The 25,227-nt window shown below is 40.3% G+C and overlaps 1 protein-coding gene across 4 annotated transcripts in view; it reads left to right on the plus strand.

Moving 5' to 3' along the window:
• Positions 1–25,227, plus strand: part of B3GALNT2 (beta-1,3-N-acetylgalactosaminyltransferase 2) — a 54,384-nt gene that overhangs the window by 14,159 nt on the left and 14,998 nt on the right. For 3 of the 4 annotated variants that reach the window (XR_006270938.1, XM_043477052.1, XM_043477053.1), the window contains exons 3-5: positions 4,698–4,798; positions 8,918–9,111; positions 14,079–14,174. Coding sequence is in view for 3 of the 4 variants with exons in the window: in XM_043477052.1 (XP_043332987.1) it covers positions 4,698–4,798; positions 8,918–9,111; positions 14,079–14,174 (391 nt within the window). In the remaining variant the exon portion in view is untranslated. The remainder of the gene's footprint in view (positions 1–4,697; positions 4,799–8,917; positions 9,112–14,078; positions 14,175–25,227) is intronic. The other variant, XM_043477054.1, reaches the window with a different exon arrangement.

Consider the following 25,227-nt stretch of genomic DNA (forward strand, 5'->3'; position numbering starts at 1 on the left):
TCCTGAGGCATCGGAAATGAAAGGATTTATTATGCTCACAGGTCTTAGAGAGAGAGGTCCAACACCCCAATGCAGGGAACCATGTAGGAGGAGCGTCCAGGGAATGGACTCACCCAAGCAGGTGGGGAGCCAAGAGAGAGGGAGGACCCAGCAGCAGGCGCCTTTATTTGGGGTCAGGGAGGAGAGTACAAGCAAAAGGCGTGAGGGCGTTTCATTGCTGGGTTTGAATGTCACTAGGTCACTGTTGGGGTCGGGGGTGGCAAGAGGTCGAATTGGTGGCAGGACCAACCTCGTCACCCGAGTGTACCTGGTCATCTGGGCAGGATGCGCACAGCCTGTTGGTGGGAATGTCGAAGCATCAGAAAAATAGGTTTTTGCAATTCATAGTACAGTGTTATCTTGACCCACATCCAGTCTACTAGCGTATCTTCTCAGTGTTTCCTTTCCATCAAATCTGGAACCCAGCCTCTCCCCACCTGCCCCACTGCCGTCAGAACCACTACACTGGTCCAGGCCACCATCACCCCTCACCTAGGTTATTGCAGGAGCCTCTGTGTCTGAACTTTTCTGCTTCCACCTTTGATCCTTTATGTTCTATTTTCCAGACTGTAGCTAGAGTGAGCCTTTTAAAAATAGTCAAATTATGCCAATTTTCTGCTCATGTGCCTCCGCTAACTTCTCTTCTTGCTCAGAGTGAAGTCCCAGGCCTCTGTTGTGGCCTTTGGCCTTGTCTGTGTCTGCTCCCCCTGCACTGGGCACATTACTGTCTTGAATACCGTAAATGTGCTCCTGCCTCAGGGCCTTTGCACTTGCCATGCCCGTCTGTGCCGTTCTTCCGCTGCACGTCCTCGTGGCTCACTGCCTCGCTGTCTTCAGGCCTCTGCTTAGAGGTCACCTCAGCAGGCCGTGCCGTGTTAAACAGTCCATTCCAGCTCTGTCCTCACTTACTGGACTTAATTTTTTTTTATAATACATATCACAAGCTAGCATGTTTATTATACTTAGCTGTATATTTACAAATTTTGTCTTGCCCCACTAGACTATGTTTTATGAGCATAGGGGCATCAGCTTTTTTCACTGGTGTATTTCCAGCACCTGGAACCTAACTTGGCAGAATAAGACACTCAGCTACTATTGAGGGGATGATTGAGAGCTACATATAATGAGTAGGTTTAACATTCAGGCTCTCATCAATAGTTTATTTGATATCATAGCATTAGTGCTTTAAATTAAGTAAGCTTGGTGATTTGTTTTATTAAAATGATGGGATATCTATATAAAAATAGATATTAGCTAAATGCTTTTTCCTGGGGCAGAGTAATTTTGTGGACCTGGTAAGACTAGGGTAGCTTAAATTCGGTAAATATCTGCGATAATTTAGCACATTTGTTCATTTCTGTTTATACCTTTATTCTAAACAACTAGTTTGTAAAAAGGATTCTGGCATAATTGGCTGTTAGTAAAAGAAAGCCTTTGCGTTTCTGTGGTTATGGCTTACTTTCAAATCTTGTATTTTGCTGAAGGAGCCAGACTCCACATACATTTCAAGGACCCTATTTAATTAAAAACCTTTGTAGTGAAGCTGTAAATTGTCAATTTCTCAAGTGTTTATTACCCTGTGTGCAGGTGGCGTGCTGTGTATAGATAAATCCAGTCTAGCCCGAGTCTTTATGGGGGCTTGGAGTTTAGTAGAAGGAAAGAGATGTAGTAGTATAATAAAATGTTATGTGTGCTGTGATGTAAGTAAATGTAGAATAGCTTGGAGTGTTTGGGAAACTCCGTACATTTCTGTGTGGTTCTGTAACGCTGGCGTGCAGAGATTATGGAGGAGGGGGTGTATGTGTTTGTGAATGAGTGTGAGAGCACTGGGGAGGGAAAGAGGGGCAGAGAGAGTGAATATCATGTAAAAAGGGGAGGAGGGAGGGCTTATAACTGAGAGGTGGCAGGAGCCAGTGTGTTGAGAGTTCGGGGGTGGGGGAGACCCATTTAGACAAGGACTGCTAAGGGCTGAGCTAAAGTGGTGACTTTTTAAGAAAATAAGGCTATGGAATGTAGAAAGAGAAGGAGAATGCTAGGATAATTGCTAGCTTTCTAACTTGGAGAATAATGAAATCATCCATCGAGACAAAGAGTACTAGTTGCGAGGAGCAGGTTTCATGAGAAAGGAGCTCAGGTGTAGATTGGTTGAGTTTGAGGTACCTGCAGTCAGGGGTGTGCTGTTAAATGTTTATCCACCGGCTGTCTGAAGAAAAGCATGCTTATTTGTATGTGTATGTTTGTTATAAATTTTACTGACACAAAGGCTGTGTAGCATATCATTGACAGAAACTAATGTTTATGAAAGTCTCTGACTTCATATAGCCAGTTGATTCTCAGAGTGTTTTCATCATTTGCTAGACTTTTGTATCTGTAACCAGCTTGTTGCTGCAGTTGACAAGAGTATAATTCTGACATGAATATTTAAAGTGTAAAACTAAAATGGCAACTATGGTATGTGACAAAACTCTGAGTCAATGAAGTGAGTGACCTCTTTGCTGAATCAGATCATACATTTTGAACAATGGAAGAGTATTTCCTCAATTTTTTGTACTGTTCACTGTGGAATGGCCACAAGTTTTCTGTGTGTGGTTTTGTTTTTTTTTTTTTTTGAGGCTTTTTATTTTATCTTGGAGGATGAGATGGTTGGATGACATCACTGACTCGATGGACATGAGTTTGAGCAAGCTCCGGGAGTTGGTGATGGTCAAAGAAGCCTGGCATGCTTTAGTCCATGGGGTTTCAAAGCGTTGGACACAACTGAGCAACTGAACTGAATCTTTATTGGGAGTATAGTTGATTTACAATGTAGTGTTACTCTGTTATACAGCAAAGTGAATCAGTTATACGTGTATCCACAAGTTTTAAGTGTAATCTGCATTACTAACATTTTCTCCATCACTTTAACTCTGGACAGTCAACAGAACAATAAATCAAACCTTTATTTGTAGTGCGTGCCAGTTTCCATGGTGTAAGTATTACCACTGTGGCCAGTTCCAAGCTATGTATGTCTCTAGACACAGACTTGGGGAAGGTAAGCAGCGGCACAGCATCGTAATACCCCCGCCACACAGGTACAGCAGATAGGCATGACCTCAGGAGCAGAGGTGATAGTGAGACAGTGAAGACATGATGAATCTGAGCATTGGTTTCATTTGTTCTTAATATAATGTATTTAATTGTAACTTTATATAATTTAATTTTTAGTAAAATCTGTGCTTAATAACCAGCTCACAAAATTCTTGAAAATTTTACAGTTGGCCCTCATGGTACAATGGGAACAGGCTGTAGCACACAGCTGTTTGTGGGCCGTCTAGCTGAAAATGTACGATGAATTTGTGAATCTCTTCCTTAGAAGATGGGTCCAAGCTAGAGATGCTAATTCAGGAATCACTCCCAGGCTGGTTGAAGCCTTAGGAATAAATATTGTCCAGGGAGGGACTTCCCTGGTGGTGCAGTAGTTAAGACTTTACGCTTCCACTACGGAGGGCTTGGGTTTGATCCCTAGTCGGGGAATTAAAATCCCAAATGCTGTGTGACGAGGCCAGAAAAAAATGTCCAAAGAGAGCAAGGAAAAAGAGTTGAGTTGAGTAAGAAGTGGTCCATGGGCAAAGCCCTGGGGTGAGGTCCACGCGGTGGACAGGCTGGGCTGGAGGAGCTGGGGAGCCACCTAGCAGGGCCACGGGAAAAAGGAGGAGACCTCTCTAAGGAGACCTGCCCCGTCCAGGCCCAGGAAGGCCAAGTAGGGGAGGGTAAGGAGTGTGGATCGAGCAGCAGGTCGCTAGTTCTACTCGTAGTAGACATCTCTGTGGGAGTGGTGCATGCTGAAACTAAAATTTTTGTGGTATAAAATGAGAAGGGAAAACCAGAGTCTGCAATTTTAGTTATTCCCTTATAGGACTTCACTGTAAAGGAAAGAAAGGATGGGGACACGGAAGGAAGGAAGGTGGATAAAGATTAACATCAGGACTTCATTATATTTATTATGTGTAGGGAAGGAACCGTGGGTTACAGGTGGCTAGTGAAGCAAGATCTCAGAGAGGAGAAGTCCTCTCCTGGGATAGAAAGACTGCTTTTATTATTATTTTTTTTAATTTATTTATTTTTTGGCGGTGCTGGGTCTTTGTTGCTGCACGTGGGCTTTCTCTAGTTGTGGTGAGCAGGAGCTAATTTCTAGTTGTGGTGCACAGGCATCTCATTGCGTTGGCTTCTCTTGTTGCGACTCATGTGGGATCTTATTGGACCAGGGATCGAATCCATGTTCCCTGCCATGGCCTAGAAAGGCTACTCTTGAGTAAAAGGAACACTTTCTGAAAGAGAAGGAAGTGAGTGAAGAAGCGTACTGATAGAGACAAGTTTTTAGGTGTGGGCATGAGAAGTTGTCTTTACCATGGCTTGCAGTTATATGGCCTGAATGTGTGCTGGTTGCCTGGCTTGCTCTAACATAGTCCTGTGGTAGAGGGCTTCCACGTCAGTCGCTTGGCAGTTAGCAACTTCTGATTTGCCTGTTCCCCCTTTTTGCTAGACCAGAAGAATAAAGTTAGAATTAATCCTAATAAATACAAGTTGTCTCAAAGTAAAAGCTCTGAAATGGGCATGAAGAAGCATGCATGTGCGAGGTGAAGATCAGTAACTGATGTTAATGCCAACACATCTCTCAGTGTCCTTGTGAAGTTCATAATAGGTGCTCATGGCTGCAATGTGCCTGTGGAGGACAGGGAGGATCCTTATTCCTGCAAACTACTCAACATCACGAATCCAGGTAAGTCTTTTCCTCAGCCCTACCATTGCTGTATACAGTGGTCCTCCCTTACCCACGGGTGATACATTCCATGACCTCCCCCCAGCCCATGGATGCCTGAAATCTTGCATAGAACCAAATCCTATGTGTGCTGTTTTTCCCTGTTCATCCATACCTGTGATACAGTTTAATTTATGAATTAAGCACAGTAAGAGGTTAACAACAGTAAGTAGTAACAGAACAGTTATAACAGCATACTATAATAAAAGTTACGTGAGTATGATCTGTCTCCCAGAGTATCTTACTGTGCAAATTTAATGCTTTTTCCATATAACTAAGCACTGACCACACATGGCCGTAACTTTGGCAGTTTGAATTGTGACAGCAAAATTAACACAGATTTCTTTTTCCTTCTTCACAGTTTCACAGATAGACTATTGTTCTTATGGTAGATCTTAAGCAACTTCAACTATGATGTTTTTTTCTTCCCTTATTCAGTGGAGAGCTTTCACTCTTTCACTTAAAGGAAGCACTTCTACTCTGGCTTCTGTTTGGCACATCTGAGTTGCCAGCATCACCACTCTTGCCCTTGGAGGCCTTATTTACATAAAACAAGGGTCCCCTGAACACAAGCACTGCAATGCGTGGATGGTTGATCAGATAACCCAGACGGCTGCGGAGTGACTAATGGGTGGGGTGTGCTGGACAGAGGGATGATCACATACCAGGCAGGACCAAGCCTGATGGCTCAGAATTTCATCATGCTGCTCAGAAGGGCCCGCAGTTTAAAACTCGTGAATTATTTCTGGAATTTTTCATTTAATGTTTTTGGACCGTAGTTAAATGTAGATAACTGAAAACTTGGGAAAGCGGAACTGCAGTTAAGGGGCGGCGGGGGGGCGGGGGGAACTACCGTACAAATTTGATGTTAAGAAGAGTTGTTGAGATGAATAGTATGGCGGTCTGTTTTTGGCAGACTAAAATCAAACTTTCATCGAAATTTATCTTTCATCCTTTCTGACAGACTAACCACTTTGCGCATCTGTGAAGATTCCTTATGAATATATATATGATTTTAGGATCCAGGAGAGTTTATTTTTCAGTATGGTTCCCACGCATTTCGAAATTCCTTGTGTGTAGATAAATCCTGAGTTAGAAAAGTTTGAACTTACAGAAAACTGCTGATTTCACCAGCCTGTTGATTTATAATAGCCTTGATACAGATCTTATGAATCACCTTTCTCTAAGAACTATTGCCTAAGCTACAAAAGAAACAAATAGTAAAAAAAAAAAAGAAAAGAAAACAATAATATTTTTTTATTCCTTAGAGTTAAAAATTTGTGGGAGCTCTGATGAGATTAAAGACAGGTGGTCCTAATTAGGTTCTCTCTGTTGCCAGGGAAGCAATTTTAGGAAGGTGATAACTTTATACCTTTATTTATTAGCATTTCCTATTATGTTCAGCTCTGGTTCTGAGGGAGATGAAAGTTCCCCACATCTTGAATCTACTGGTTATGACTTCAGGTGTTTTAAGAGCTGTCATGTGTGTATAATTACGTGCACCTTGCTTGTGTAGGTAGCAGCACAGTAATGGTCAGGAGTAAGGGCTCTGGAGTCAGGCTTCCTGGCTTTAAATCGAGGCTGTGCCATTTCCTAGCTGTATGACCTTCAAACAGTTATTTACCACTTGCAACCTCAGTGTCCTGATCTGTAGACTGGAGGTAAAAGTGTTATACTGTCAGTATCAGGACTGACTTGAGCATGAAATAAGTTGATACATATGAAGTATTTAGTTCTGGGATATGTTCAGTGTTTAATACTGTTATGTTTTTAAAACCCACCTTTTTATAAAATTGGGTTGTAATCAGCTTTTCAAATAAATTGGACCATATTTTCAGGTCTGTATTGTAAAACAGAGGTTTCTTACTTAGGATGTCTATGAATTTAGTTAACATTGTAAGTAAAGTTTTATGTATAATTGTGTTTTCCTGGGGAGAGGGTCCTTTAACTTTCACTGAGGGCCCAAAGGGACCATGAACCTAATAAAATATTGTATTACTGATGATGTAAGAGAACAGATTAGGTTTGAAATTCAAATCCAGACCAAGCCAAATTTAAAGACACCTTTAACCAGACTTTCTATTATTTCAAGTGCTATTATTCATTAATAGTAAAGGAGTGGAGATTTTCATTAATAGAAAATTTTCACGTATGTAATATATAGGTTACCAATTTGTAAAAATAGGTATAGCTAAATTAGTTTTTCAGAATCTGATTTTATCGCTTTGATTTAAATGGCATTTAGATTTATTTCAGTACCTTAAAGTCATCATGAACATTAATCTTCATAATACCCTGGATGTGTAGAAGTTTGATTAATAGGATTATCAAAGCAGCAGGCTATCCTGTGTCCAGGTGGCTTGAAGTTCAAGGTACATTTGTTTTAGATAGAAAATAATTTTTCTAGATGGTTATAATTTTATTTACACATTCTCATTTATAAAATATATACATATTGTCAGTATATTCAGTATTAAGATTACATTTTATTTTCAGATAAACAGAAATTCTATTTTCTTCCCACAGGCTAATGGATCATTTGGGTAAATGTGGGAAGAAAACACTTTGTTTATCCAAAAATAAAATGTAATTTTTATTAAATATTGAATGTCTTGACTGACAATATGTGTATATTTTATAAATATATGTATGTTATAATCTTTAAATTTAATAGATGTGCTTCACTTTGGATGTCCTGTTTACTGAAAATATTAAAGAAAAAAATTTTTGTTACTGTCTAGTGTATTTGGAGTCTAGACTCTCTGGCCAGTGCTTGCCCCAACCCATGACAAAATCTGTACCCTCCTTTTTTCCCACCTGCTCATGTTTGTAAGTGGGTAGGAGCCAACACGACTGAAGTGACTTAGCAGCAGCAGCAGGAGCCAACAATTCCACTTAGTCATATTTTATTGAGCACCTACTAAGCATAAAATAGCACACTAGGAACTCTAAGGTAGGGATCCAAATGATCCTCTGGAGTGTGGGAAGGAAACGGAATTTCAGCTTATCTGAAAATAAAATGTAACCTTAATTAATATTGAATACATTGACTGACAATGCATGTATGTTTTATAAATATGAATAAATATGTTTATAAAATATTTTATAAACAATGCAAATGTTTTTAACTAATGGAACCTGTATCAGGGACTGTGTGACCTGCAGAGTTGGAAAATCATAGCTCTAAAACATACAAAGAATGTAGAATAATCTTTTAAAATAAGTTTTCAAATTATTTCTCAAGCTGGCGTTGATATTTTCAGCCGTATTAACTATTTCCTGTAGTCTATCCTGATTCATTTATGGTAGCTGAGAAGGTTATCCCAAAAGGCCTGCTTTTGTCATTGATTAGACTCTGGGGAAATAGAAAGAGCCCTGAATCTGAAGTCAGTAGATATGGGTTTGATTTCTGCTCTGTCACTTTCTGTGACCTTAATCAGATACACCTCTGGAGTTCATTTTCTGAATCTGTAAACTGGAGATAATGCCACAAGCACATAGGGTAGTTGTAAAGATTAAATTTGATGGTATGTGGCACATAGGTGGTGGTCAGAAATGCTGTGTTTAACGTGTTTATCTTTGTCAGTACTATATGGCTAGAATTTTTCGGTGCCATTTGAATTGATTTCAGTTACTTCTGTATGGTGATAACTGCCCGACATCACAGAAATTGCTCATCGTGCAGTAGGATTTTTGGAATTTGCAGAGCAAGACTAAATGTACTCATTATTTATGACTACAGTTAGTACTGTATTTAATATCCCCATTTATCCAACCTTTAATATTCCCCTATAGTGTTTATACATACAGAGGCACATATGCATATGCAAAAGTTTATTAAAGTACCTCTAATAATTATTTTGCTAAGATGTGGCTGAAAATTTTGTTGTTAAAAAATAAAGTTTTTTTTTTTTCTTTCTGAAAGCAGTAGTATTTCTGAAGCACTTAAAAAATGTATTGCCATTTGTGAAAGAATTATATAACAAATCTAGATTTTGCTATCAAGCGTACTTCATATTGGTAAAGTAAAAGATTGTGTTTGATTGTGTAAAACTCCTTTTCTCATTATTACTTCCTTAGTTCTAAATCAGGAGATTGAAGCATTCAGTCTTTCGGAAGACGCTTCATCAGGGCTTTCTGAGGACCGAGTTGTCAGCGTGAGCTTCCGGGTTCTCTATCCAATCGTTATTACGAGTCTCGGGGTGTTTTACGATGCCAGTGATGTGGGTTTCCAGAGGAACATCACTGTCAAGCTTTATCAGGCAGAACAGGAGGTATGCACTGCTTCGAACATGCTTTTCCCCATTTTTATTTTTCAAAATCATCAGCTTTTTCCTTGTGGCAGTGCTTAGGTTGGGAGACTTCCACCTGTTTTCCCTTATGATTAGGTACATTGTAGTGTAATGTGTCATAATGCTGGTTTGAGAAGAGACTACTGATGAATAAACATGTTATACCTGGGAAAGGAGGAGTTGGACCAGATTAGAAATTTCCAACCTAAAATCCCTGAAAGCCTAAGGAATTTAAAAAGCTGTTGATGACTATTAAATATTTGGGACTCGTAGGTGTAAGCAAGTATGATTGCCTCTTCCTTCCAACCCTAAAAGTCTATCACCATAATACAGGCTAACAGATACGTCAGATCTTTTTTATAATAAGAGCATAGAGGAAATAAAAGTTTAAGACAGCTGGGCTTACTGTTTCTGATATTTGAGGAAACCCATTTGTTTCCTCAGATTTGTTCAGAGTTTGTCTGAAGGAGTGTAGCAAGGCATTATATTTGAAAAGATCTGTCCCTGGACTTTAAGCTATAAAAATCTTGAAAGAATTATACAGTGAGTGCCATATATCCAGAGAAGGAAATGGCAACCCATTCCAGTACTCTTGCCTGGAAAATCCCATGGACGGAGGAGCCTGGTAGGCTACAGTCCACTGGGTCACAGAGTCGGACACGACTGAGTGACTTCACTTCACTCACCACTTCAACTCACTTCATACTTTATCACTGGAGAAGGAAATGGCAACCCACTCCAGTATTCTTGCCTGGAGAATCCCACGGACAGAGGAGCCTGGCGGGCCATGGTCCATGGGGTCGCAGAGAGTCAGACACGACTGGAGTGACTAAGCACGCACGCACGCCATGTATCTACCAAGTAAATTCTACAGTAGTTAACATTTTGCTGTATTTGCTTTATGACATCTATAGTCATTCATCCATCTATCATCTTAAAAAATACGTATATTTTAGGGACTTTCCTAAAAAGTGGTGGTCTAGTTGCTAAGACTGTGCACTTCCAAGGCAGGGCACACAGGTTTCATCCCCGGTCAGGTAACTAAGATCCCACACACTGCAGAGCACAGCCAAAAAAAAAAAAAAGTGTGTTTTAGATTAACTCGCAGGCGTCAGTAATATTTCAGCCCTAAACACTTCAGTGTGCTTATCATTAACTAGATTTTAATATTTGTTTATGGTTTGAAAAAATCACAGAGTGTAATGTGCATAAACTACATAAACCTTTGTAATCCAGCCTCCTGTCACCCTGCCCCATTCCCTAGAGGCAATCACTGTTCTCATTTTTTTTTTTTTAAACCACGGGCTAGTGTTGCCTATTGTAGGAGTTCATTTATAAATAGAAGCATATACTAAGCACTCTTCGGAGTAAGGCTTTCACTCAACATGATGTTTTTGAAACTCATCCATGTTATTGTATGTATCAGCAGATTTTTCCTCTTCCTTCTTTTAATTGCTGAGTTGTATTCCAACAATACATGGTATTTATCTGTTCTGTTGATGGGCAACAGGGATGTTTCCGGGGTTTTTCTCCTTTATTCTTTTATTGTGGTTGAGTTACATTTATTAACTTTGGAGTATTAAAGCAACTTGCTATTCTTCTTGATCATGATGTATTAATCCCTTTTATATATGGCTGGAAATTGTGTTTCTTATGGGCAGCATATAGTTAGGTATTCCTTTTTATCCAGTCTGAGAATCCCTGCTATTTACAAGGGCTATTTATTCCATTTACACTTAAGGCAATTACTAAAGTGGTTGGATTTCAGTTTTTCTTTTTGTTATTTGTTTTCTGTTTATCCTGTGTTTTTTGTTTCTCTTTTCTTCCTTTTCTACCTCTTTTGGGTTGAGTATTTTTTAGAATTCCATTTTAATATTTCTATTTTCCTTTTACAGAGAAGGCAATGGCAGCCCACTCCAGTACTCTTGCCTGGAAAATCCCATGGACGGAGGAGCCTGGTGGGCTGCAGTCCATGGGGTCACTAAGAGTCGGACATGACTGAGTGACCTCATTTTCACTTTTCACTTTCATGCATTGGAGAAGGAAATGGCAACCCACTCCAGTGTTCTTGCCTGGAGAATCCCAGGGACGGAGGGTCCGTCTGTGGGGTCGCTCAGAGTCGGACAGGACTGAAGTGACTTAGCATAGCATTTTCCTTTTAGCTACAGCTCTTTGTGTTATTTTGTGTCAGTCTGGTTGACATAAGAATTACAATGTATGTCCTGAACTTTTTTCAGTCTTCTTTAGCATTGTACCCCTTTGTGTAAAATATAAGAACCTTGCAACTATATAATTCCATTTACTGTTCCCCATCTTTTTGTTCTAATTGCCATATACCTTATATCCATGTATGCTATAAATCACACAACACAGTATTGTAATTTGTGCTCTAAACAGCTAAGTGTATGTTAGAGGAGAAGGCCGTCCTGGCTACTTTAAAGACTTTCTCCTTATACATACTTGGTTTTATGCTGTTTGGCTGTGTTATATCTTGGTGTGGTTTTTCTCTGTGTGTTCTGCTCAGGGTTTGCCAAGTTTCTTCAACCTGTGAATTTATGTCTTTTAGCAAATTTAGAGAACTTTCAGCTCTTTTTCCTAAAGAAAATTTTTTCCCAGCCCCATTTCTGTCTGTTCCTTCTGGGATTTCAGTTACGTGTAGTTTCCTTTTCTCCAAAATAACCCATTTTTGTAAGTTTCTTATTTTTCTAAATTCATGTTGAGCATATTTTCTCTGTGGCTTTGAGCTAGAGTATTAATGACTGCTTTAAAATCTGGTCTGCTATACTAAATTTGAGTCATTTTGGCTTGTCTTTGTTGATTATCATCTTTTCTCTTGCATACAGCAACATTTTCCTGTTTTATCTTACATCGCGTAACTGGATTGTATCCTAGATACTGTGAATAATTCATTGTAGGATTGTGGGTCCTGTTATAGTCTTTGAGGAGAGTTGCTTTGTTTGTTCCTTTTAGCTGTCAGTTAAATTGCTGGGCATAGATTCTGAACCCTCTCTCCCTTGCAGTGAGCAGCAGCTGACGTCTCTGGTCGGTTCTCTTGGACTTAGATGGGCTGCTCAGATTCTGCTTCAAATGTGTATTTCCTGACTCAGCCGCAGTCTAGGACAGGGTTCGTAGGAAGGACTGAGAACTCTGTGACCCTTTCCTTTCTGGGTTCTTCTTCCTCACTTGTTAGCCGGTGTGTTTGCCTCCACTCTGTCTTCTGATTTGCAACCAGAAAGACTGCAGTTCTTATTTCAGAATTATTTGCCCCCTGAGGTATGCCTCAGACAGAGAGCCATTAAAAAAAAAATAGGGGAAGCAGATCCAGTGACTTTCTCACCTTCTGGGTATTGCTTTTCCGCCAGTGTGTGTCCTTTGTGTATGTTCCAGTGCCTTCAGATCTTTTCTTTTTTTTTAATGTATTGTCTGCTATTCGTAATTGTTATCTATAGGAGACTTGGCTTGTTGTCACTGGAAGCAGAACACTGTACAGTTTTTTTAGGCATGTTTAAAAAATTTTTGTGTGTTAAGTTTGATTGTTATTAACATACAATGTCAGAGTCACCAATAAACACCCAGATCAATTTAATATTAGATTTTTTGTTTGTTGTATTCCTTCATCCTCTAAAGAACTTGTTTAGTTTGTAAATGTGTTTAATGACATGAATATAAGAGAGGGAGCAAATCTTAATGACGATTCCAGCCATTATGATTCTAGTGAAGAGAGCTTTATTGCTTAAGTATAGGAGTTCATATATCATTGTGGTTAAAGGTTGCATTGATACTGAAGCTCAAATAGGTAACTGCAAGAGCAGTACTCTGAATTCCACTGTCAACCTTACCTAGAAATTAGGATCAATCCTGAATTTTTTTCATGATTAATTGTCTTAGTATATGTAGTGGGTTTTTTTTTTTTTAAACTTCTTTTATTTCTTTATCTATTTGGCTGCACCGGGCCTTAATTGAAGTCTGTGGGATCTAGTTCCCTGACCAGGGATCAGACCTGAACCCCCAGCACTGGGAGCATGGAGTCTTAGCCACTGAACCACCAGGGAAGCCCCTATAGTCTTTTTGAGTTGTCACTCAAGTAGTTTGATTCAGATGTACAATATTTTTATCATGTTGATTTAATTTTTAGTTGCCATATTTTTTTACCCAAAGAGAGGTTAAGGACTCTCCAAAGAGTCCAAAGAGTCTCTCCAAAGAGACTGAGATCTGGTGGACTGCAGTGGGTTCACAGTTAGTCACGGTATATAAAGTATTGCCACTGCATTGCCATAGACTGATGTTGATGAAAGAAATAGGCTTAATTCATTTAAACTCCCTTCATTCTGAACTTCTGCATGGTCTTGATAGCTTTAACAGAAGCATCTCCTGTAGCAAATTGGTATCTAAGAATAGCTATGAGAAGAAGGAAATGTTCTTGCCTAAAACAAAAAGGAAGGACCCAAAGAAAACAATAGACACAATGAGAATCAGTCTTTTTTTAATGTTCCCATTTTTGTTTCTGTTTGTTCTTCTAAAGGTTCTTTTTGAAGGGTGATTCCTGAGTACCTCTGTTCTATGTGGAAGTCTATGATCTTTCAGTTTATTCTTAACCCTTTGGAGTTAAGTTTACTAAGTTGGAGTTAACTAAGTTAAGTTAAGTTGGCTTAACTTAACACCTTACATTTTCCTTGATGCTCCTTATTTCAAGGTGTCATTTTTATTTTTTTAAGATTATGTGGCTTATATTTAGCGTTTTAGAACTTCATGACAGCCTTGGTGATCTTAAATAGCTTTACTTAATAACCATGACTGCCCTGGAAAGCCCAAATGATGTCTACGCCACAGTAGTTCAATGTTAGTAGCCATGGTTGGGGCCACTGAGAATTTAGAATGTCCGCTGTGTGAAAACTTGCTGCGTCTGATGTGAAGTATTTCTCCTTGTCTTCTCCCCACCCACCCTGTAGGAGGCCCTCTTCACTGCCCGCTTCAGCCCTCCGAGCTGTGGTGTGCAGGTGAACAAGCTGTGGTACAAACCCGTGGAGCAGTTCATCTTACCTGAGGTACTGTAACGGGGAGACTCTGGTCTTGCCGTGGGCCGTGACGCCCTGGGGATGTGCTTAGAGGCGGGCCTTTGATGCTCTCCCGCCAGGACAGCTCTCCAGCGTGACAGATGCCACTACAGCAGGGGTGTACTAAGCCGCAGCCCTCTGCATTCCTCCCACCAACCAGAGAGCTTCATGGCGCCCCAAAGGTTCCCCACCACGCTTTGAGAAGCATTGCATGTCACCATGGCTGCTTCAGCGGAACCTGCATGACTGCCTTAGTGACAAAGGCCAGTAGTAGGTGTGGTTGTTAGAGAGACACTGATACTGTTCATGGTTGCTTATCTAAACAACAAGGAGGTGGAGGGAAGTGCGGACAGGCTAATGGCAAGGTTGGAACCGTAACTGTTCCTCTGCTGCCAGGGCCTCATCAGCCCTGGAGTTAAGCCCATATGTGGCTGTATCACATTGTGTACGACACAGTTAGACATGAACAGACCGTTAGCTGCCAGCCTCAGCCTTTCCAGGCTATTCCAGTCTGTCTTTCTGAGCAGAGTGTTTTGGAACCGCTGTGCAGGGCTCAGTTTCCCAGTCCTCTCTGGCAGACACCGTCTGTCAACTTCGGTGTTCACCCAGTGACACCAAAGCTGAGTTAAGATGTGGAAGCTGGATGATTGACCAGCCCTGCTGGCTAACCAGGGAGCCTTTTTCTGCCACTGGTCACGTGGGTGCTGTTCACACTTGAGCAACAGCAAAGTCACGCATTTTATAATGTGCTGCGGATCTTTGGAGCTGAGTACTGGTAGTCAAACTGTGTATGTTAATTCCATGACAGTCAAAGCGAGCTCCTTTATCTCACCTATATGTGAACTTCTGTTGAAAAACATGTAAAGAAAAACAAAACTGAAACAGAAAAAATTTCCAAGTTTTTAGTGTTATAAAAAAGACTGTAGTGAACATCATTACACTCTCTTTTGGGTACCAAACTGCTTGTTTTCTTAGGATGAATTGTGGGTTCAAATTTCTACATATTTTTGAGGCGTATGATTTTCTTTTGGAGAATAGTTTAGCAGTTTGTATCCATTTGAATAGTCATCAGCATTATATGAGTGTACCTGTTTGTGTCCTTTTTAAAATTCATATATGAACTTTTTCCCTATTTAAAGGAAGTATGCACCATCAAAGGTATCTCTTAATTAAGAATAGTGGTTCAACTAAGGATTGGCCAAGTGTTGGATCTCAGTTTTTATTTTTTTGAGACATTGTTCATTTTCACCAAGAACTTAATTTTTTTTAGTTTTTAAAAATATTTGTTAATTTGTCTGGGTCAGGTCTTAGTTGCAGCACAGGGGACCCCTGTTGCATCATGCGCGGTCTTTCACTGCAGCGTGGGGACTCTAGCTGTGGCGTGTGGCCTCAGTAGCTGCAGGGTACAGGCTTAGTTGCTCTGCTGCATGTAAGATCATAGTTCGCTGACCAGGGAGCAAACCCACATCACTTACCTTAGAAGTACGGACCCAAACCACTGTACTACCAGGGAAATGCCGGATTTCAGTTTTTGAAGGAAGTCATTCTTTGATCTGTTAACTCATTTACTCAGAAAATATTTTTTGAGCACTTAGTGTATGCCAAGCGCTGGGTCTGCTTGAGGACATAGTACAACAATCCCTACCCTTGAGGCAGCTTGTGTACTGGTGAGGGCTGTTGTTTAGTCGCTCAGTTGTGTCTACGGCCATACCACCCTGAACGCTCCCGATCTCGTCTGGATGAATTTTATTTTCTTCTATATATCTGTTTTTTAAATGTCCTGAAATAGCCTTATTAGCCTTATTGAAATAAAAAACTTTAAAAAAATAAAATACTTTCCTTTTATACAAAATCCTGGTTTTATTGCAAGCCTGTTTAATTTCACGTATATATTCATTTTTGCCGCATCAAGCCCTCGTTGGACTTAGTTGCACAGAAAAAAGTGATAGTGATGTAGGTTTGCCTATATATCATCAGCAGAGAATAACCAAAGAAAAACAGATCATTGATCCCAGTTGCGAGGGAGAAGTAGATAATTTGTTCATCATCATATTCTCTCTAGACTTCACAGTCTGCTGGAGTAACATGTCAGCAGTGTGGCTTGTCAGCTAATAAGCAGGGTTCTTGCAGAATTTTTGTTGTGTGACTCACTAAAGCAGAATTCTTAGTGGCGGGGGGCGTTGCACATTTAAATAGAGACTGCTGTGTGTTCCTCTTAAAGTATTTCTCTAATTTCATATTTCTCTTGGTAGTGCACCTGAACCTGGAAACTAATTGCAATAAAAAGACTGTTCATTAAACCCAAGTCACTAGAGACAGTATTGTCAGTATCATGGGTACTTACATACTTATTTTTTATGGAAGTTGAAATTCTTCAGCGGTAGTCATCTCTGCAGGCCATAAGAAATTGTTAATGGTTACAGGCGCAAAAATACTGTGTATGTTTAAGCTACTCTGTTGGTTTGCATGATGAGTTAGAAATAGGACACAGAAGAAGGACCACATGGGTTGCAGATAGCTCACTTATGTTACAGGTGAGAGAACTTGAGAGCTCTTTTTTACAGTCTGCACTGTGCTGTTCTTTCCCACCTTTTACTTTTGTAATTATGTTTTTATTTTCAGAAGCAATTGCATATTTGATATGCGCTTTCAAGGGATACTTGTTTTGGGTCATGCTGTGCAGCATGTGGAATCTTAGTTTCCTGACCAGGGATTGAACCCAGGCCCCCGATTGGGAGCACAGGTTCTTAACCACTGGACCTCAAGTCCAATAGTCTCAAGACTCAAGTCTCAAGTCCAATAGACCTCAAGACCAGAAGTCTCCCTACCTTTTACTTTAATTTCTTGATCTTAGCAGGGAATTGTCATAAATAAGGTGTTACACATCTGTAGAGATTCCTCGCTTAGTGATTACTTTGTGTCAGAGAGTAGGAAGAAGGCGTTTGAGAGAAGTGGGGAACAGAAATGTAACAGTGACATGGAGCAGGTATAGGAGAGGTGGAGAAGGTAGAGCTCTTCCCTTCCCTCATAACAAAACAACTGGCAGGTTCTGTAAGTTGAGTGAATGAACCAGGATCACTTTTTGAGCCAATGAGTGTTTATGGTAACTACTCAATTTAACATGTTTAATATTTATTCATTTGGCCGCCCCAGGTCTTAGTTGCAGCATCAGGCAGGATCTTTCATTGCGACATGCAAACTCTTAGTTTCGGCCTGCGGGATCTAGTTCTCTGATCAAGGGTTTACCCTGGGCCCCCCTGCATCGGGAGCACTGAGCCGTAGCCACTGGACCACCAGGGAAGTCCCTGCTCAATATTACGGATCTTATACTGGGGCCCAGTCGAGGAAGATGGAGTTGGGCGCCAGGCGGGAGAAATAGCAGTCAGGTGCCAAGCGTCAGTCGAATGGACTGGACAAGAGAATTACTTGCTTTGTCATATTTGCCAGATTTCTATTTTCAAGCTGAAGCTTTTTGGGGTTACCATAGCTTTTTACTTTGATATGGTTCATTTGGAACTACAATCACAAAGATTCCTGGTGACCTAATTGCTACCTCCAGGGGACACTTTGAGTCCTTACCTGAGTTGACTGCCGTTTTCTCTTAGCTTATGTTGGGTTGGGCCAAAAAGTTTGCTGGGTTTTTCCGTAACGTCTTTTGGGAAAACCAGAGTGAACATATTGGCCAACCCAATATGATATACATCCTTCTGGTTCTGCTTGATCTGACCCTGTCCTTCTTCCCTATTCCTCATTTTTTTTCCTCTTAAACATTAATCATTAAGAGCTGATATCCAGCCTTCTGTTTATTTTATTCATTCTTCTAGGCAGTTTCATCTGTTACCACCTGTTTGTTACTGTCTGCAGCCCATATTTCTTATGAACTCTGTATGCACTTCAGCTGAACGCCTCCACTTGGAAGTTCCCCTGGGTGTTCTAGTGGTGATAGCATCTCCATCCACCCATTCTCACCTCCTGTATTTTCAGTCCTGGGTCATAGTATCTCCTTTTGTTTTTCAGGTATCCAAACCAGAATCATGAAATTTATCCTCAGCTTTCATATCCAAGCATTCACTAAGCCCTGTCAATTCTTTATCCTAAACATATTTGGTTTTCCCCATTTTCTTCAATTTAAGTCTGAATTTGGCAATTAGGAGTTCATGATCTGAGCCACAGTCAGCTCCCCATCTTGTTTTTGCTGACTGTATAGAGCTTCTCCATCTTTGGCTGCAAAGAATATAATCAGTCTGATTTCAGTGTTTGCCATCTGGTGATGTCCATGTGTAGAGCCTTCTCTTGTGTTGTTGGAAGAGGGTGTTTGCTATGACCAGTGCATTCTCTTGGCAAAATGCTATTAGCCTTTGCCCTGCTTCATTCTGTACTCCAAGGCCAAATTTGCCTGTTACTCCAGGTGTTTCTTGACTTCCTACTTTTGCATTCCACTCCCCTATAATGAAAAGGATATCATTCTTTGGGTGTTAGTTCTAAAAGGTCTTGTAGGTCTTCATAGAACCGTTCTATAAAGAAAGCTGAGCACGGAAGAATTGATGCTTTTGAACTGTGGTGTTGGAGAAGACTCTTGAGAGTCCCTTGGACTGCAAGGAGATGCAACCAGTCCATCCTAAAGGAGATCAGTCCTGGGTGTTCATTGGAAGGACTGATGAAGCTGAAACTCTATGCGAAGAGCTGACTCATTTGAAAAGACCCTGATGCTGGTAAAGATTGAAGGCAGGAGGAGAAGGAGATGACAGAGGATGAGATGATTGGATGGCATCACCGACTCAATGGACATGAGTTTGAGTAAACTCCAGGAGTTAGTGATGGACAGGGAGGCCTGGTGTGCTGTGGTCCATGGGGTCGCAAAGAGTCGGACACGACTGAGTGAACTGAACTGAACTGAAACATATTTGGTGTCAGTCCTTCCAAATTTTATCACTGTTTTATAAGAGCGTGATATATTCCAAGGGGAAGAGGTGGTTGTTTCCAGGAGAAAGACTCAGGATTAACCCAAAGCAGCCTCATATAGTTAAGAGTCTAGGACTTAGCTTTCAGGTCCTGTCGTTGACCTTGTAGAGTGTATAAACCGGAGTGTCTGTTGATTCATGTTTAATGGGTGTTAGCACATTAAAGTGGTTTGCATGCTTAAGGCCACTAGCTGGGAACCTTCTTCCTGGTATGTCAAGGCACCTAAAAAACAATCTGAACTGTTAGTTTGGGCGTTGAATTTGATTACAGCAGTGGGAGGTGGGTGTTTTTGAGAACTTTCTCATTCAAGTGGGATGTGACCAGAAGGCTTCATATCTTCTAGTTATTGTATCTTTCTCCCCTTAGACATAGCTGCAGTGCCAGAATTCTCTCTGAAACCAGCTTTCCTTTAGTGTTATAAGGTATTGATTTTACTAATTAAGCTTCAACCTTAGAGCTCTTCCCAGTTACTAGGAACATTTTTTTCTTTACTATTAGGATTTAATTAGTTCAACTCAGAGGGCAGTCTCTTTAAATTTATTTTTTAATCGAGATATAACTGACATTCATTTTATTAAAGTATATAGTATAATGATTCAATGGTTATATATGTTGCAAAATGATCAATGCAAGTCTAGATAATAACCCGCGACCAGACACAGTTATAAAGTTTTTTTTGTGATGAGAACTTTTAAGATCTGCCTCGGTGTTCAGTCACTAAGTCATGTCCAACTCTGTGACATGGACTGTAGCCCCCCAGGCTCCCTTGTCCATGGGATTTCAAGGGCAAGAATCTCTTAGCAACTTTTAAATATGTAATACGGCATTATTAACTATAGTCACTGTGCTGTACATTACATCCCAAGACTTCTTTTTTTGTAACTGGAAGTTTGCACCTCTTGATCACCTTTACCCATTTTAGCTACCTCCTACCCCCCACCTCTAGCAGCCACCCATCTATTCTGTGTGTGTATGAATTCTGGTTGTTTTTGTTTGTTTTAGATAAATGAGATAGTATTTGTCTTTTTCTGTCTGACTTATTTCACTTAGCGTAATGCCCTCGGGATTTATCCGTGTTGTTGCAAATGACAAGACTTATTCTTTTTTATGGCTGAATAATATTCCATTGTATATAAATACCTTATCTTCTTTATCCATTCATCCCTTGATGAACACTTAGGTTGCCTACATGTCTTAGCTGTTACAAATAAAGCTGCAGTGAACATGCGGGCACATACATCTTTTCAAGTTAGTATTTTCATTTCTTTTGAATAGATACCCAGAAGTGGAATTGTTGGATCATATAATAGTTCAAACCTTTTTTCACAATGGTTGCACCAATTTACATTTCTACCAAGAGTACCCAAGGATTCCCTTTTCTACACATCACATCAGCAACACTTGTTATTTTTTGTCTTTGATACTAGCCATTCTAACATGTATGAGGTTATATTTTACTGTGATTCTGATTTGCATTTCCCTCATGATTTGGTAATATTGAGCACCTTTTCATGTACCTATTGGCCATTTGAATGTCTTCTCTGGAAAAATGTCAGATACTCTGCCCTTTCTTTAATTTGGATTCTTTGGGTTTTTGGCTACAGAGGTGTGTGGGTTCTTACATATTTTATGATTTGCAAATACTTTCTCTCATTTGGTAGGCTGTCTTTTTATTTTGTTGATAGTTTCCCTTGCTGTCTAGAGTTTTTTAGTTGGATGTAGTCCTACATGTTTATTTTTGCCTTTGCTTTGGTGTCAAATTAAAAAAATCATACCTAAGGCTGATGGCAAGTAGCTTACTGCCTGTTTTCTTATAGGAGTCTCACGGTGTCAGGTCTTAGGTTCAAGTGTTTAACCCTTTTGGGGTTGAGTTTTGTGTGCAGCGTCAGCGGTCCAGTTTTCCCAATGCCATTCCTTTTGGCACTTCCCGATTTCAGAGGTTAAGACTCCACACTCCCAATGCAGGGAGCACAGGTTCAGTCCCTGGTCAGGAAACAAAAAGCATGCATGCTGCATGGCATGACCTAAACATTTTTTTAAAAGACTGTCTTAGCTACCTATGAATCAGGAAGCTGGCTCTTATCAGACACCTTAATGTGCTGGTGACTTGATTTTGGACTTTCCAGCCTCCAGAACTGTGAGAAATAAATGTTTGTTCAGCTCAGTCGCTCAGTCATGTCTGACTCTTTGCGACCCCATGGACCTCAGCACACCAGGCCTCCCTGTCCATCACCAACTCCCAGAGTCCACCCAAACCCATGTCGATCGAGTCAGTGATGCCATCCAACCATCTCATCCTCTGTTGTCCCCTTCTCCTCCCACCTTCAGTCTTTCCCAACATCAGGGTCTTTTCAAATGAGTCAGTTCTTCACATCAGGTGGCCAAAGTATTGGAGTTTCAGCTTCAGCATCAGTCCTTCCAGTGAACACCCAGGACTGATTTCCTTTATGATGGACTGGTTGGATCTCCTTGCAGTCCCAGGGACTCTCAAGAGTCTTCTCCAACACCATAGTTCAAAAGCATCAATTCTTCGGAGCTCAGCTTTCTTTATAGTCCAAGTCTCACATCCATACATGACCACTGGAAAAACCATAGCCTTGACTAGACGGATCTTTGTTGGCAAAGTAATGTCTCTGCTTTTTAATATGCTTAGGTTGGTCATAACTTTCCTTCTAAGTAGTAAGTGTCTTTTAGTTTCATGGCTGCAGTCACCATCTGCAGTGATTTTGGAGCCCCCAAAAATGAAGTCTCTCACTATTTCCATTGTTTCTCCATCTATTTGCCATGAAGTGATGGGACCAGATGCCATGATCTTAGTTTTCTGAATGTTGAGCTTTAAGCCAACTTTTCCATTCTCTTCTTTCACTTTCATCAAGAGGCTCTTTAGTTCTTCTTCACTCTCTGCCATAAGGGTGGTGTCATCTGCATATCTGAGGTTATTGCTATTTCTCCTGGCAATCTTGATTCCAGCTTGTGCTTCATCCATACCAGTGTTTGTTATTTAACCAAATAAAAAAAGAAAGACTGTCCTTTTCCCATTGTATATTCTTAGTCCCTTGGTTGTGAATTAAGTGACGGTGTATGTGTAGGTTTATTTCTGAACTCTATTCTGTTCCATTGAGCTATGTGTCTGTTTTTAATGCCAGTACTATACTGTTTTGATTACTATAGCTTTGTAACATAGTTTGAAATCAGGAAGTGTGAGGCCTCCAATTTTGTTCTTCTTTCTCTAGATTGCTTTGGCTATTCAAGGTCTTTCATGAGTCCTTACAAGCTTTAGGGTTGTTTGTTCTATTTCTGTGAGAATTGCTATTGGGATTTTGATAGGGATTGCACTGAACAGTACTGACATTTTAACATTTTTAATTCTTCCAATCAATGATCATGGAATATCTTCACATTTATTTGTGAGTTTGAGTTTCTCAGCAGTCTTAATTCCTAAGATAGGTGTTTGCTTATTCTCACCTGGATTTTTGAAATAACTCAGTTACCACTCTCCGTACGAACCTCCACTCTCTTGCCTCTCTGAGACTGGAGTGACCTTTCTAAAACTGCAAATATGACTGTGTCACTGTTGTTCTTGTAACCGTCTGTGCGCCCCACTGCCTTCGGTAAAGAACAGACTCTGCTGTAGCAGACAGAGCTGACCTCAGCCTGTCTTTTATTCTCTTTCCTCAGCCTTGTGCTTTAGCAGTAGTGCACTGCTTAATATTTTTCTGACTATCTAGTGCTGTTTCAAGTCTCCCCTTTCATTTGTTATTTTATCTGCCTCCTTCCTATTTTTCTGGACTCAAACTCCTTTAAGATGTAGCTCAGCTCTCATAGTCGTTGAAGTTCTGTCTGACCTCCCCAGACAGTGACTTTCCTTTGTTATTGAGCATGTTATGGCATATTATGCTTGCTTAAAGATGTGGCTATTTCTTTTTTTCTCCTAATCTTCAAATACATAGCCCACAGCCTGGTACATAGTAGACATTGAGAAGTTTAAATAATGGCTCATGTCTGAGAGAAGATGGACCCCAAGTTCACTTAGTTTTATACATGTGTTTAGTTACAAAAAAAACTTTTCCTGATTATAAAAATATGAAAATGTTTGAAAGTAATACTTGTTCAGTGTTGAAAACCTGACAAAAATATAGAAAAGTTAAAAGAATATGATGTCATTCATCTGTTGTACAGCATAGTAGGCGTATTTCTTCACAGTCTTTTTTAAACTGCATAGGGGGTCTCTTAGTTGTGGCACACATGCTGTAGAGCATGCGGGCTTCAGCAGCTGCAGTGTGCAGACTTAGTTGCTCCATGGCAGGTGGGATCTTAGATCCCCAAGCAGAGATCAAATCCGCACCCCCTGCTTTGGAAGGCAGACGCTCAACCAGTGGGCCACCAGGGAAGTCCTCTTCCTCGGCTTTTAAGAATGCTTCTGTGTACATTATCTATTTGTGAGGACATTTTCTTGTTTTTACAGAAAGGATCGAGGTTAATGAACATCAAGTTTAATAAAGAGCTAAGGTCACCCGGGGAAGTGTAGAAGTGAGCAGGACCTAAGTAAGGACCTAAGAAAGTAAGCAGGACCTAAGAAAGTAAGATGAGGAAATGGAATCTTTTAAAAAGGCAATGCATTGTGTACTATACGCTTTATCACTGATCCTCCAGCAGCCCTTTTACATAGGCCCCATCTTCTCTGCTGTAAAGGCTGGGAAATGATGACACAGGCTATGTCTGCAGAGTCTGCTCTGAGGAGCCCTAAGGCTCTGCAACGCACACCAGGAGTTTCAGAGATAATGAAATTTAAGGATACATTTGCAAAATATAAAATGACACACTGCCCGAGGAATCCAGATTCTTTCAATGTTCTTATCTTTTGTGGTAGAGAAGTTTTATTGTCTTTTTTTAAAAAAAAGCTTGCAAATCATTGCCCTAGCTTATGGGACAAGTTCAGTTCTGTCTACTTCCCTTATAATGCTGGTTGAATGAAACACTACCATAAAGTATTTTATCTTTTAATTTTAATACATGAAATGTTTTTAGGATGCTAAAACTGTATCTTTTATGTCCTATTGTATACCAGAATTCTACTTGCTTTTGAGTTCAGTGTCATTCACCTACTTACTTGAGTAATGCCTGGTATCAGACATTCTAGATGCCGGTTGATAAGACAGACAAGATCGCTGCTCTCTGCTGTTTGCAGTCTAGTGGGAGGAGCAGTTAGATGGGCAATAGAAAAATAAATATCAAGAGTGGTAAGTGGTTTTAAGAAAATAAGACAGGCTGGGGACTTCCCTGATGGTCCAATAGCTAAGACTGGACCACAGTCGTAATGCAGGGACCTGGGTTCATCCCTGGTCAGGGAACTAGATCCCATACGCTGCAGCTAAGACTTCACATGCCACAACTAAGACCCGGTGCAGCCAAAGTAAATATTAAGAAAAGAAGACAGGCTGATGTGATAGAATTTGGGAATTGGCTGCCTTCTGTTCAGTCTCTAGAGAAAGCCTTCCTGGGGAGACGACCATGGAGCTGAGACCTGGGCAGGACCGAGGAGCTAGCTATGCACAGATACTAAAAACAGGAATTGTAGAGAGATTAAAAGACACTAGAATTCAAAAGAGGGACGGGAGCGTAATTTCCTAAGTTCCAATTTTAATAGTAATGATTACTAAGGAAAAGCTTGTCTGATTTGACAAGATAAAAATTACGGATTTTTTTTTTTTTAAACCTGGGAATCCCCTGGCGGTCCAGTGGCTAGGACTCGGCACTTTCACTGTGGTGGCCCAGGTTCAACCCCCTGGTTGGGGAACTGAGATCCACAAACCTTGTGCCATGGCCAAAGAAAGAAAAAACAAAGAAACCTATAATATGAAGTGGCAAACAATTCTGGAAAAATAGTATATAAAATATTACAGGATTAAGGTAATTTATTACAGGCTCATACAGATTAATAAGAAATATATAAAACTCAGTGGTTAAATGGTAAAGAAGCATGACAAGGCAGTTCCCAGAAGAGATGGTATAATTGATACACATCATTAAAAATCAAAAGGAACAGGGATTTCCCTGGCGGTCCAGTGGTTAAGACTTCGTG

The sequence above is a fragment of the Cervus canadensis genome, chromosome 8, assembly GCF_019320065.1.
Source record: "Cervus canadensis isolate Bull #8, Minnesota chromosome 8, ASM1932006v1, whole genome shotgun sequence".
NCBI classification, from domain to species: Eukaryota; Metazoa; Chordata; class Mammalia; order Artiodactyla; family Cervidae; genus Cervus; species Cervus canadensis.